The sequence below is a fragment of the Seriola dumerili genome, unplaced genomic scaffold (assembly GCF_002260705.1).
Source record: "Seriola dumerili isolate Sdu_G_001 unplaced genomic scaffold, Sdu_1.0 BDQW01000110.1, whole genome shotgun sequence".
Taxonomy (NCBI): Eukaryota; Metazoa; Chordata; class Actinopteri; order Carangiformes; family Carangidae; genus Seriola; species Seriola dumerili.
Window position 1 is genome coordinate 10,029,714 of NW_019174365.1, and position 14,604 is coordinate 10,044,317.

Genomic DNA, 14,604 nt, shown 5'->3' on the forward strand with positions numbered 1-14,604 from the left:
AACACAGAGTTTTCATTAAACAGACATTCTGGGCTGCGTCTGAGAAGCTAGATAAACTGTTTGAATATTTCCACTCTGCTGACTTGTCCAAAGTCATATCTCTGTGAAGCCCTTGTCTGCTGAGTTTACTCAGATGCATCACACACACCGGCACACAGACTGTGCCTATGCCAACAGTCCCTGGCCTAATAAGGACATCTGGGTAGAAAGGAAAGAGAGACAGAGAGGGAGAGATATGGAGTGATAAAAAGAGGAAGACACTATATAGTATAGCTTGCAGTGTGAGAGTCAATTAGTGCATGGGTGGCTAAATTATCACCACATCCTTTTTTGGCAGGTAAATTAAGGCCTCACAATCAAACACATGGACTCAGCTGAGTAATACAACATTAAAGTGGGTGAAAGATTATCATGACTTTTCTTGACACAGTAAGTGACCTGCTTTACAAAAAAGGGAGGACATGGAGTAGTCTGAAAATGTGTTTCTTCCTTGTGAAACGGTAGCAATGACAATAACTGGGACGAACTGTATGTAGATATGTCACATCTGCATTTAAGCACTGTATGTACTGTGTATATACAAGTATGCATATATGTTAAATATGATGGTTTAAGAAAGCACTCTTTTTGCATTAAATGGTGGAAGGAAAATTGTTAAGATTAAGTTAAATCAGATGAGCTCTTTGCTTTCACTTTTGGATTATAGGGAACAACACAACATTCATTTTAAGGGCACAATAATCGCAAAAATATTCTAAATGCTCACATTTGACAACCAAATTTATATCTCATTTGGTGCAACATGGCACTTACACAACCAAGGGTTAGGGGTTTGATTCCCACTGAGCTCATGAAAAGCATGAGGACTGACTTGTGTGGCCAAGCTTTCAGACTCACTATGTTGCCTTTTGTTGCCTCTCCAAGCAGACCTCCAAATGTGATGACAGGGGACATGCAGGCGCAGTAGAGGAAGAGGACGGAGGCTAGACACTGCAGACTGAGGGAGTCCCTGATGTCACTCCAGTAGAATGGTACCTTCCGCTTGACATCTAGGATCAAACCTCCAAATATCCTGTAGCGGGAAGATTATTTTAATTTCAATTTTTCAATTAGGAGAACACAATAAACTCACACAATAATATTGGTATGGTTACAGAAAAATACAACACATATCAGTTATGTTCAGACAATAGGAAGAGTCAAGTGAACACACCTGATTTAGCATCACATAAACTGTGTTAATGAAGCAGTTATCCATCTATCAGTTCCACAGAGATATTTCAGAACTCAATTAAAAATTAAAAAGTAGTGCAAAGGTAATAGCAGTCTAGATAAGTAAATGGTTACAATAATCATTAAAAGCAAAGTAATTGACCCTGTGAATTACCATTCTTACAATGTGTTAATTCCTGTTGCTCTTTTTATAGTTGAAATTAATTCCACTATGCATGTTTGATAATAGCGCTGTCGCCTCACAGCAAGAAGGTTCCGGGTTCGAGTCCCGGCTCGGACGCGGGGTCTTTCTGTGTGGAGTTTGCATGTTCTCCCCGTGCTTGTGTGGGTTCTCTCCGGGTACTCCGGCTTCCTCCCACAGTCCAAAGACATGCAAATGGGGACTAGGCTAATTGGTTACTCCAAATTGACCATAGGTATGAATGTGAGAGTGAATGGTTGTTTGTCTCTGTGTGCCCTGCGATGGACTGGCGACCTGTCCAGGGTGTACCCCGCCTCTCGCCCGAATGGATGCTGGGATAGGCTCCAGCCCCCCCGCGACCCTACTAGAGGATAAGCGGTGGAAAATGGATGGATGGATGGATGTTTGATAATATGAGGTGATTAAAATTGTAATTTTCGAAAAATTGCTAATTTACTACATGCTACCATTTTACACATTTAATTGGTCGGGAGTTAAGACAGCTGAACACTGTCGTTGTACCCACTGTAAAAGAAAGGTGGTGTCATGAGATTGTGATTGTGTCTCTTAAAAATGTTCATCAATTCTAGATGGCACTTTGATCTTGCTGCCATATAATTTTAACCAGGGCAGAGTTTATCTTGCATATACTGTTCAGAATTACTCCATACCCATGCATCTTCTCTCTGCTTCTGCCTCTTCGTACTTTGCCTTTGAGTGATTTCTCACCTTGTATATCTATGTCTCTTTTCTCTGACATCTGTCCAACTGCTCTGCTGTGAGGTATTCTTTCATTTCCTTTTTCCCCTACACCTCTGGAATACCTCTATAGCCTCCTTCCACAACCCCTGCTGTCTCTTTTGTCCCCATTCCTGATAGCTTTCTTTACATTAGCTTCTTGCACTTCCTCATAGTTCTCTATCCCCCAGCAGCTCCATCATAGTGGCAGTGAAAAGCAGAGTGAATCCGTAAATAATACAACACCTCCAAACTGATGTCTGTGTGCAGAGGGTGTGTGTCTGTCTGAGGTTTCAAATAAACCCATTCTCCTCACTGTGTGGCTCAGGCTCTAGAGACTCAGCATGAGCTATCTGTAAATGTCAGCATCTGAGGTTCATAGAATACAGTAGAGATGTGTCTGCACAAGCACATAGTAGTATTAACTGATAAAATTTTACATTTTATAGATTTTTTGTCTAGTGTACAATAATGATATGTGAGGAACCTTATAGAAAAAAATTCCAAAAGCTTTTACTTAAAAAAAAATGGTGTTTACAGAGCACTATTACCAAGTTCTATTGCCATCTGCTGTTTGGAAAAAAAACATAGTGAAAAATATTTAATGGCTTGTAATTCATCTGATCATCATTCTCATTAATGTTATCACAAATAAGACTCTAACTAAAGAAGATAAAATGAGGTCCTTAGTCTCTCAGATGAGCTTTTCTTGCAGCTCTTGTTAACATGAGGCACTTGTCCCAGAATAATCAACATGATATATTAAACATGCCTTCTTGTGACTAATGAAGTTGTTAATTCCACTAGGACATGCTTTAATTATCAAATATTTCTTTGTCAACACATTTGCTAACACAAGTGAGATTATAAATGAAAGTGAGGTCAATTTGCTTTAAAAATGATCATAGTTGCTGTGCCAAGAAAATGTACTGTGCTCACCTCCCGGTCCTCTGTAGCTCAGGCCCTATGTGATGGCCGTCTTCCTTCTCCAGCTCTCCAGCTGGAGACGCATTGCCGTTGGGCTGGGGCGGTCTCTTTCTCTTCATCTGCAGATCAAAGGACATTTAAATATAATATGGTTCCACGTGTTGCAATTCCTATGCTGTCATGACGCTTGAAATCCATAAGGGGGCCCTCTCAGTGTGATTATAGTGGTATGATAAAGTGAAGCTGGGCAATGATCTCTGCACCTATACCTGCCATTATACCTGCCATAATTTTTTTTTTTTTTTAATTGTTATACATTTGTTATAAGTGACTCTCATATCATATCCGTCTAACACAATATGGATTAAGCGTAAAACAAAGACGCATCTTTGTACACATTATTCAATAAGTGCACCTAACACAATCTCTGACAAGGAGACTCAGTAACCTGAGATGGGACATTCTTGGGGGGCTCAATCCGAATCGTGGGATCCCATTCTCCAGGAGGCAGGACAGTCACTTGATCAAGGAACTCATCTATCCCAGAGAGGAGATCCGTTCGGTCTTTGGCTTTGTATGCCACATCGTGGAAAATCTACAAAATCAATATTATTAGGAGTTGTTAAATGTCTCTGCAACTGCATGTTAAGGGTACCAAAAAGTAAAAGAAAAAAGAAAAAAGAAAAAAGAAAAAGAAGACCAGCACAGTGTTCATCTTTAATCCCAAAATCCAAAGATATCCTTTGCTGTCAAGCTAAAATGACATTATTAATCAGATGTATTTTTCCCGCTCTCACCTCATCTGTCATCAGTGTGGCCATGGATCTGCCAATTTCATGGTACTGTGGCCCTTTGCCATGAGGACCCAAAAGCAGGAAAAGAAACCTTTGAACAAGACACACATTCAAACTCAGAGTCACCATAAATAGCAGTAACTGGTAATACAAATCACAACAATACGTACTGTATTAACTCAAAGGCAAACAGGAGTTTTTTGGTAAACACTTAAATCAGCATTCATCCTTTCTCAATGAAACACACTGTGTGTATTCTTGAGGTCTAATAAACATGATGAATACATTTCCTTCTTCATTAAACTTTTGCAAAGCTGATTTTTCAAATATTTTGATACCTGCATTGTTAAAATCCATGTTTGCTAGCTATCAGTCTTCTTCCCTGCCTTTGTTGGCACATTGTTAAGTTTCCTGGTTTGGTACTGCCCCCTCTGATGTGGTGGAATAGAGTGAAACTGTCAACAAAAATGTGTTGCCCACTTGATCTCATAGATCTCAACACCATGAATATGTCTGATTTTTTACATCAAGATCCAAACACTATTTCTTGAGAAATTGCCCTCATCACATAATGTTAAGGAAAGTGATAAAAAAAGAGCTGCCCCTTTAACTGGATCTGCACCAAGCTTTAATGCCTTCTTATCTGGCCCCAGTATTTTTTGCATAATAACAAATATACAAACAAACAAACCAACAAACAGACAAAGGTAAAAACATAACCTCCTTGGTGGAGGTAACTAAAAGGGCACTCAGAGAGTGCAGACTTCCTCCAAGACCAATATCAAACAACATACACAGGACTTCATAAAAAATAATTCAAGATCATGGTAAGTGATCCAGATCTGACACAAAATTGAAATGACCCATGCCCCATCCCTCCACCAAGTTCAATACAAATCGGTTCAGTAATTTTTGCTGACAGATCAACAGACACGGGTGAAAACATAATGTCCTTCTTGGAGATAATTACTTTACCTTGTGGGAACAGGCACCTCTGTGAGGCCTGTGATAAGGACTGCTGGGGACAGCCGTACAAAGGCAATTATGGGCTTCTCCAGGAAGTCCACTTCTCCCACCAGCACATTGGAAGCCTCGGCGCCTGGAGGAATCTTTTTCATGAAATTCATATCCACCTGAAACCACAGGAACCAATGAAATTGAGGAATCAGATACACAGACAATTACTAATAATAAAACAGAGGAAAACCAGAGACAAAGAAGAGGAAGTTGTGATAGAAAATAAAAGACTTGGTCACAGGAAATGCAAGAGAAGTGCACACATGCAAACAGAGATGAAGATGTGGAAACGTAAGAGATGGCAGCAGGTCGTTGGGAAGCTATGATAACAAATGACGGATAAGTTAGTATGTATATTAAGGACTACATAGTACTGAGCAAAGATTGTCCGTTGACGCTATGCATTTATTCTCATGTTCCCTGAATAAATATCTCTTATGTACAACGCTAAATACAGATCTGAGCATGGCAACATTTTTTTTTATCCCTGTGTAGGACACACTGTGCCTTCATCTTTCTTTTGTATCCTCTGACTCATATAAACACTGCACCTTATTTTTTGGCAGTCAAAATGGATGGTTTTATAATGATAACTACTTATGGCAGCCTGCCATTTTATTTAATGGATGAGGAACGACAAAATGGTAGGATGGATGGCGGCCATGTGAGGGAGGAATTTTCAAAACTAAACAGAGTTACATAACTACATGAGACTTTTACTTTGATCAATTCTTAGTCCATTACAGGTGGAGCAGTGACTGAAGATGCCTCTTACTGAGCTCGGAAGAAAAGGGCTGATGGGAATGTGATGTTGGCTCTCATAGAGGCATTTTTCAACACAGGCCACTGAAATGTCTGTGAAAGTCCAGAAACTGAAGAAAAACACGGATGGACTTGGTCATGGGTCCTTCCACCATGATGGACTGTTTCTGTGCTCAGTACTGTGGCTAGGTTACCTTGCTGAAGTCGACACTGCTGCTTTCTCTACTGACCCCTACTTTGGACGGCCTCCTCTCCACTGCCTTGTTGCCATCCAGGTTGTTAGGGACAGAGTTCGGAGACACCAATGGTCCTGGGAGGAACAGGGGGAGAGACAAAGCAGTGATGGGCAATGTGTAAGGACTTGGGACGCAATGACTGGAGGAGAAAAGCTGTGTGGTTCACCATGAAATGCTATTTGTGATGTCATTAATAAATGCCATTTGTCTTTAATTTTTCTCTCTACTCACATTTCAATATGAAGACATGGAAAAAAAAAAGTTCAAGGTATGTTTATCTGTGATAGACCACTACTTTATGGCACAGGCTCAACAAATGGGAGGCAATTTCACAGGCAGTTACTCACTCTTGGCAAACAAACCTGGTATAAAATCCTGATATCACACTGCTGCCCACATTTGCTTGTGATGCAGCACTGTAGGTTTAGTAGGTTTAGTGTGTGTTAGTGTGCTGTTATAGTGTGACGTTTACATTCTGTTTGGGTCATTTTGCACTCCTTAGTTATGTAGCCTGTCTTATCAGTCTTGGGAAGTATTACTGTCAGAATATTTCTTCATTTCTCCACTTCTGAGGTTAGTGTATCACCTATGAGATATTCAATTAAATCATAAACTTTATCTAGCAAATTTCCTTACATTTGAATGGGATGAGAATCAGCTCAGACACTGCAGGTTTTCTATTGTACCAGGCAATGAACTGCATCCCTGTGCCACGCCATCCCCTATTAGATGACTAAAATTAAACCTGCAGCACTGGCAGTCAACAGACACAGAAGTTGAGATCCACTTTGAACAGGGATCAGTGGCTGACTGAAATACAACAGAGAGTTAATGAACCTGATAATACTCGAAATGCATAAAATGTTTGCTGAAATGTTTAACAAACTAAAACAATAGTCGTTGAATTTGCTGTCTAACATTTCTTTTCTTTTTTTACATTTTCTGCTGCAGGTGAAATGATTTCTGCAACCACAAACATCACATGCTAGATGTGATGATACTGTACAGGGCTTAATCCCTGATGGCTCTCCACAGAGACGAAGATATATTTCAGACAGCGCTGTTGCTGATTGCTCCCCGTCTGTTGAGCTCATTAATCTGGTGCTTAAGTCAGTCCTGCTTAACTCGAGTTCATGTCAGCTTTAAAGTAAAGGTGAGTGCCTGTGTTTGATATGCCTGACAGTTCTCCTTCCTCAGACTTCAGCACCTTCAAGTGTTAAAGCTAAAATATTTCGGTGCATAATTGGCTGCACACTTCAACATTGCTTATGTGATTTGAGCCATACCAGATACAGGAAACGCTAGCACTTGAAGTGACATGAGAGTGGGAGATGAAATGAGGAAGAGATGTCAAAGAATAGCATATGCATACTATCCTCTGAAATTTGGAAGTAACACTTCTTTTACCAGGTTTTCCATATTTTCTCATTTTCCACATCTATATCGACACATTTCTTATTTTGCCATCAAGATGTAAACAAGCCAACGTCAAACAAAATTTATTTATAAAGGCTTAAACAATATGCCATTTTCTCATCTACAATTAATCCCAAATAAAAATTGTGCAATTTCTGCCAGCACGTGATTTGGCCAGTAAGCCATACCCTTGAACTGTACCCTGGGGTAGCCCCAGTGGATGCTGGGTAGCAGTGACTGCTGAACAGGAGCATGATTGCTCACATACCCAACAAAGCCTCTTGGAATAAGGGTGGGATTAGCTTAGGTTGCATCCGCCAACACACTTCATTCAGCAAGGCTAAGCCCTGGAATGCTCCCCCATACCAACCTTGTAAACAGTGTCGTCACAGTGATGCCTCATTCATATGCAAAAAAGTCACATAAATAACTGAAATGATACATATTTTCTGACTCTTATGTGGGGCTGGTAGTACTGGAAATTTTCTAATAAAAAGGTGAAAAACAAAATTATATTAATTTATATAGGCTCTTGGTCTAGTAGTTGTATGGATATATTTATGTATTGAACTACAGTTCTTTCTACAGTTTACATTACACTGTATAAAGACTCAGAGATTGCAAGCAATGACACTATGTCCCCATGAATCCATATTTTTTTCTATTCTAAAATGGCCTCTGTTTTATAAACCTGACCCATGACAGTTGAAAGGACACTATATGACGCAGAAAAACACTTAAGATTTGGAAAGCCTTCATGTGGGACCTATAATAAGACAGAACAAGTGTACCAGTGATTCCCTGCATGCCCTGTATACAAGTCTTTCACCCATGACTTCATGCTCAATGGGTTCATGGCATGAATATGTATAAATAGCCTACAGACAACTCAATCCCATTACAGTGCATGTCTAAAAAACTGCAACATCCATATCAATGCATTGTCGACTATAATTATTTGAAACCTGTAAGCCAGCTATTACTGGCAGCTAGAAAAAAATTCATCTAAATAACCCATTAAGGGTATTTTACTGTCTAACACTTTATTTCTGTTCAATAGATGGTTAGTTATTTTGGGTCAACAGTGCAGTTTTTACAATCTACAGTGCACACCAGAGCGCATTATTAAACTGTAATGATGAATGCTTGAAAACCTCCTCTGAATAACCCACACACTGATGTCAAGATGATTGCCTCTTGGGAAATACTGTATATTTTCCTAGAAGGGGGTACAATTACAGAAACTCATCAGCTATAATAAGACCACCCCAACCTTTCAGATTCAGCTTCCACCAAGTGATCACTGGTTCTAATGACCCATACTTTGAAATGGAGCCATTCCCAGAGCGAAACCGACGTACACGCACGCACACACAGTCTAATAATAAACTGACAGGGCTTGGTTTGGGAAGAACAAAAAGCCATCGTAGGTGGCAGTTTGATAGTACATACAGTACCAATACACCCACCATGGTCTCTGGCTTATATTTAGCCGTGCTGCTGGCACACATTGCTCTCACTACACACTGAATCGGGTAAAAGAATGTTTAATTTTAGGAATTGATGAAGCAGAAGAGCATGGGTGCCAAATGATGCAATGGGAAAAGCACAAGTTGCATGACATTTATATTTGTGTGTACTCAAAGTGAAACAGTCACCTGAGGATAAAACAAGTTACACCTGAAAGAATTTAGGACGTATTATGTCAGTTTCTACATCATACCAAATGCATAAGGAACAGCTATGGTATGTTTCGAGCGTATTTGTTTCTGAGACAAAGGCATTTTTTTATACTGATTGATACCAGCAATTAAAGTGTGCTGTGAGTACGCAATCCAACAAAAAGCCCCCAATACACTCTGCTTGAACAGAAGGAGCCTAATGCAGTGTTGTGAGTGAACAGCAGACCAGCACAAAAAAATAAACAGTAGCCAGCGGTTCCATTTAATGACATCTACAGAGAGAGAGATTGTCAGCAAGTAAAACCGGAGTGATTTTACGTCAGAAAAAGTCCTCTCTTTAGAGTCTAAATTTGTGCAAAACAATAGATCCATATTAACACTCCTCTCTCTGTGGATATCATATGAAACACTATCAGACATTATTTAAAATTTTATTGGAAACAATCACAGAAATCTGTGACTTAAGTTATATTTTCTTCATGATATCCTGCTGTACCAACCTACATTGGGTTGGCTTTATTGTTTTTTATGTATGCCAACTTAATGGTAAGTGTGTGCTGAGAAACTGTATTATATACCTGTATAACAAATAAATTAATATCAGCCGATGCTTAAGATTAAATGCCCCAGTCTGTGGTCAGTGGCAAGAAGGAACAATGGGACCGGGACATCCCTACTAACAGGTCTTACATGACACAAGCTGACTGAGAAGAGAGAGATGGGGTATAAACATAGTAATAAAACATCACAGGACACATGATGAAGGATGAGAGACGAAAACATTTTGAGGGCAGCCATGCAACCACAATGATGGTGGTGTGAAGGGAGACAGGGAGAGAGACAAACAAGGCATAGACGCTTGGGAATGGGACAGAGAGATGTTTGAATGGTAAAAAGGGGTGAAAAGGGTTTTCAGGACAGCAAAAGCAATGTATCTTTGTAGAAAATAAGGGGTTAGTGGAATAGACAGAAACTGAGAAGGGACAGAAGCAAGATCATGATGGAGAAGAGAGCGGTGTCAGAAATTTTGATATAAATACAGTGGGAACAGCGTCTTAAGCAAGTGAGCCTTGCTGGGTTATTGATGAGATGGCCGCAGGGTTGGAAGTTAACGGGGAGCAGAGCTTTCATGCTAGTGCTAGTGTTCTCTGTTCAAGCCGTGACTCACACTGGCAGGCTACACAGATATTTGCCTTCTAAGGGCAGCAGCTCGAGGCCCTGGGATGCCGAGGATGCTCGCCGGCTGAACTGTGGTGATGCAGCATCATCTTCTGCAGAGTTTGGTGGGTCGTCATCTTCGGGAGGCGATACGACCACCTGAGGGATGCCTTGAGGGCCAAGGCCTGCGCCACGGGTGCGTGGTGGGCTTTGGGAGGAGCGCCGGAAGGAAGCGGGGGTATTTTGAGGGGTGGTGAGGGGTGATGGAGCTGGGGAGGACCCAGTGTTGGAGTAAGAAGAGGGCAGGAGGTGGTTGAGCAGGACGGAGACTCGGGACTCTCGTCTTTGGGACAGGTTGGATACAGAGGAGGATGCCCCTGGCTTGTGGAGAGAGAGACGTGAAGAGGACAGCCCCTCTCCTAACAGAGGAGACAATGGCAAAAAAAGGAAAGGAGAGGGGAGAGAGAGAAGGAGGGAAAACAAGAGTAGGAATAAGGGATGGAGCAGAGAGGAAAAACATATGAAGTAGGAGTACATCACAGAGATGGTATCTGGAGAAGAAGGGGTGGGCAGCAAGAGCGTGGCAGAGGTGTAGTTAGAGAGATTCGTGCTTGCAAAAACGTGAGCAAGAAGCATGGTTGTGTGCTAAAGACACTGACAATGATTCAGTGAGGCATGTAGGAGGGTCCGCAAGGGCCAAACAACTTGTTCCATTCAATTCTAAACAACACAATCACACAATGTGACTGAACTGAGGCAAGTTCTAACTTCAGATAGGCTTGCATGCAGGAGAGAATGAGTTAGCACGATGTCAGTGCATTGTAAGCAAACATGTGCTCTGCTACAAACAAACCAGTCATAAATCACAGTACACACTCATTTTGGTACATACATCTTTCACACTACTACTATTACCCACATCAACCATCAATCATATATAATTTTGACCTTTCACAATTGCATTTCAGGTTTGATGACATGACAATGCAAGCCCAACAAGAACCACAGGCACAGAAGTGAAGAATGTGACATCTCTTTCATTCTTAAAACCTCAGGCTGGTGCCCAAGATCTTAAAATGCACACCATACATTAACACCACTGTGGCCATGCCCAGTCAAAAAATACACAATGCTGATTCCAGTTGCAGGTAAAGCAATATTTCCTGAGTGTCACCTTAAGTAGTGAAAACAATCATTAATTCAAACCCCAAAAGCCAGGCCAGCCATACCAGTTAGCACAATCATTAGCACCCAGATTTCTCTTTCGCTAAGGGAACTGACTGCTTCAATATAAATCATTCTCTAGATTTTACTCACTTTTATCATCCACCTTCTATGCTGGCATTGAGGGATTTGAACAGTGGATTTTTAGGAACAGTTCCCCAGTGGTGGCAAATGTGGAGGAAAAAGAAATGCAAGTGCTTTGTAGGATCTCACCGTTTCTTTCAAGCAAGAGTGGGTCAGAATGTTTCTTGCCTATGTCAGCAATGGAGCGCACCAGAGGGATGCGATTGCTGAGCTTTCTCTCATTCTGGTGGTGGTGTTTCTTCAGCATGGCTTCCCGCACCTTTTCCCGCAGATCCTCCTTCAGCTGGCCTGAAGCCACCATGCTGTCTATCACCATGTCTGAGTCATACAAAAGCAGGACCATTAATATGCACGGTTAGAGAAAACAGAAGTGATATGTGGGGCATTGAAAATTATATTACTAGAATAATTAATGATTATGTTTTATTTATCTTACACTTTTCATCACAATTCTCCATTAGAAATACAATAGAATTGGTATGACATGTCCTTTAAGATGCGATTTAAGTGTATTGTGAAATATACCCGCAATTTCCTCGATACTGTTGGCCCTCATATCCAGCATGACTGTGCCATTGAGTATACAGCTGCGTAGTTCAAATAAGCTGTGTAGTGACAATGTTGCCACGTAGGGTTTACTCCACCTCTCCCCACCATCTTCCACATCCTCCTCAAACTTCAGCCATCTGTATATAAAACCCAAGAGCACACGCACACACACAAACACAGAAATGCTTGAATTTACAAATGACTAATAAAAAATTAATGAGCATTGTATTATAGTTCAAGGACACAAGATTATGGCTCATATTCGCCAGCTACATTTTTCCTTAAACAAGTTGTTAATAACAAAAAAAACAAAAAAAAAAAACAACCCTGTTTTTTTGACTGGAGGTTGAGACTGGCTTATGAAAAAAAGCAGGCAAAATGTTTCAGTATTGCTGCAGATTCTGGAAGCTACATAAAAGAAGCCATTTGGAAGTTTTGCTATTGCTACATAGCCAACATTAGCATTAACAACTGTTTACATACCAGTCTTGCCAAGAGCTTCAGCCATCGCTGCATTTACAAGACACAAGGTTATAATACACCATCTGGGCAGCACTACCTCTTCAGGGCGGATTGGATGCTACAGTGACTCAGTATCAGTAAGTAAGTAAACAGGTGTTCAAGCAAATGTTTGATATGTAGCAATAGCAAAACTTACATATATCTCCTTTAAACAGAGCTACAAAACCAAACTGTATCACACATTGATTTAGACAATTCTCTCCAAACACAGAAACTAAAGAGAACAGTTTGATCACAGGAAAGGAAACAAATTATGATGAAAAATTGCCAAATTATGAAAACATAAGGCTCAAATGGACTCTTGCCTTCTTCAAAAAATATAATTTTTCACAGTTATATGTGCATATACAGTAAATGTAATCATTAAGGCTGATAGTTATGACTAACAGTCAACAGGGTTTTCAGTTAACTAATGACTAATGGTGTTAGTCTATGATTATGCTACAAATGTTGAAAACTTATATTGTACAAAAAGCAAACGGTGGTTATGTAGTTGTCATCATGATGTTCATGCCTTAAGATGCTTTACTGACCTGGCAGTCTCTTTCCATTCAGTGGCACTGCCGTCTCTGAAGGAGAGCTCATCCATCTCAGTGAAGAGGTCATGTGGGACATGCTCGAGGTCATCGTCCTCTGTACCCAAGATGAACTGGACCCTCTGGGATGGTGTGTCTGGACAGAGCAAAGCCCAAAGGTCATATTTACAAGGTTTACAATGATAACAACAGTAAAATTCTAAAGGCATTAATTCCTATTAAATGGTACCTTATGGAGTTTTTGACCTCTAGTAGCCCACACAAGTGAATGCAGTTCCAAAATATTAATAAATAGCTATATAGCTAAATAAAGCTTTCCAAATGTTTTCTGGGGAAAGAAATGCAACTTTTTTGGTAGACTTCAAGGATACATGCAATCTGTTTAGGTGTGAATGCAGTGAATGAAAACATAACTTATTTGTTTACAAGAAAACACTGCAGGGCACCTTTAAGTGGATCTCAAATATAGCATCGTATTACTGAACCATGTCTAGCGAGTTTCCTGTCTAGTACCTTACTTTTCTCTGAGTTCAGCTATAGAGCGTGATGGGGGAAACTGTCTCAGAGAAGCAGAGATTAAATCTGAGCATAATAAGAGGAGATGGTAGTAGGATGAAACTGAATTTCTTGTGATCAGTTTGAGAAAGTGTCTGTGTTTGTGTGTGGCTGGCCAGTATAAGTACAAGTTGCATCATACTAATTGCTTTTCATTCTGGTATATAATAAATACATCTGCAGGCTTGATGCTGAAAAATTTTCTGTGGAAAAGTGTGCAAGAGGGAATAATGAAAATTTGGCTGCTCTTCAGGAGAATTTCTTTTCATGTCTGACTGAATTAGAGGGCAGATATCAAGACATCTGGAACCAGAGAGAAAACGGAAATAGATATGGCAGATAACAAGACTAAACGCCACAGGGAGGCAGAAATGGAATGACTGGAGGCAAAAAGGGAGAGTTATTTTCTGTTAACACATGGATACACTGTGCGGTGGTCTGGTGTGTATTACGTACATGCGAGTACATTTCATATTGCTGTTGCTGCTGCTACCATTATTCCACACAAATACCTGAGCATAAAGACGCATTGTTTGGGTGTTTCTGATTCTTGCAGTTGAGATGATGCAGCAACTTCTAACACAAACACATACACACATCCCTTAAAATGTCATAGCCTTCAATCGGTCAAAGCTGTTCCCTGTGGCCTTTAATGCCTTTTAGAACTGAATGTTTTATTCACAACTGTTTGAAATACAGAGAACCACAGAAGGCTGAAGCAAAGTGATGCTCTAAGCAGGCAATCTGTGCATTGTTAAAAGGGGATTTGATTGAAAAAACAAAAAAACACCATAATATCAAACTCATCTCCCTCCACTTTCCACTCACAACTTTTCAACCCAAGGTTTTAAATGAAAAATGGCATTTACTAGTTAATGAATACTACATTCCAATGTTTTGGGGTGGTGTATAACACTGCATTAATGCTTGAATAAGGACAATTTGTTTGGTGAAGGGGGTCTATTTACTTCTAGCTTTTTACAAATAGCT

General features: G+C 40.3%; 1 protein-coding gene across 5 annotated transcripts in view; it reads right to left on the bottom strand.

Annotated features, from left to right (window-relative positions):
• LOC111223055 (sodium bicarbonate cotransporter 3-like) overlaps positions 1-14,604 on the bottom strand; it is a 43,555-nt gene that overhangs the window by 10,319 nt on the left and 18,632 nt on the right. For 3 of the 5 annotated variants that reach the window (XM_022747034.1, XM_022747038.1, XM_022747035.1), the window contains exons 4-13: positions 13,057-13,195; positions 11,978-12,138; positions 11,582-11,770; positions 10,180-10,563; positions 5,883-5,962; positions 4,849-5,006; positions 3,877-3,964; positions 3,528-3,674; positions 3,092-3,198; positions 898-1,072 (exon numbers count right to left, since the gene is read on the bottom strand). In XM_022747034.1, the coding sequence (XP_022602755.1) occupies positions 898-1,072; positions 3,092-3,198; positions 3,528-3,674; positions 3,877-3,964; positions 4,849-5,006; positions 5,883-5,962; positions 10,180-10,563; positions 11,582-11,770; positions 11,978-12,138; positions 13,057-13,195 (1,628 nt within the window). The remainder of the gene's footprint in view (positions 1-897; positions 1,073-3,091; positions 3,199-3,527; positions 3,675-3,876; positions 3,965-4,848; positions 5,007-5,882; positions 5,963-10,179; positions 10,564-11,581; positions 11,771-11,977; positions 12,139-13,056; positions 13,196-14,604) is intronic. The other 2 variants (XM_022747037.1, XM_022747039.1) reach the window with 2 other exon arrangements.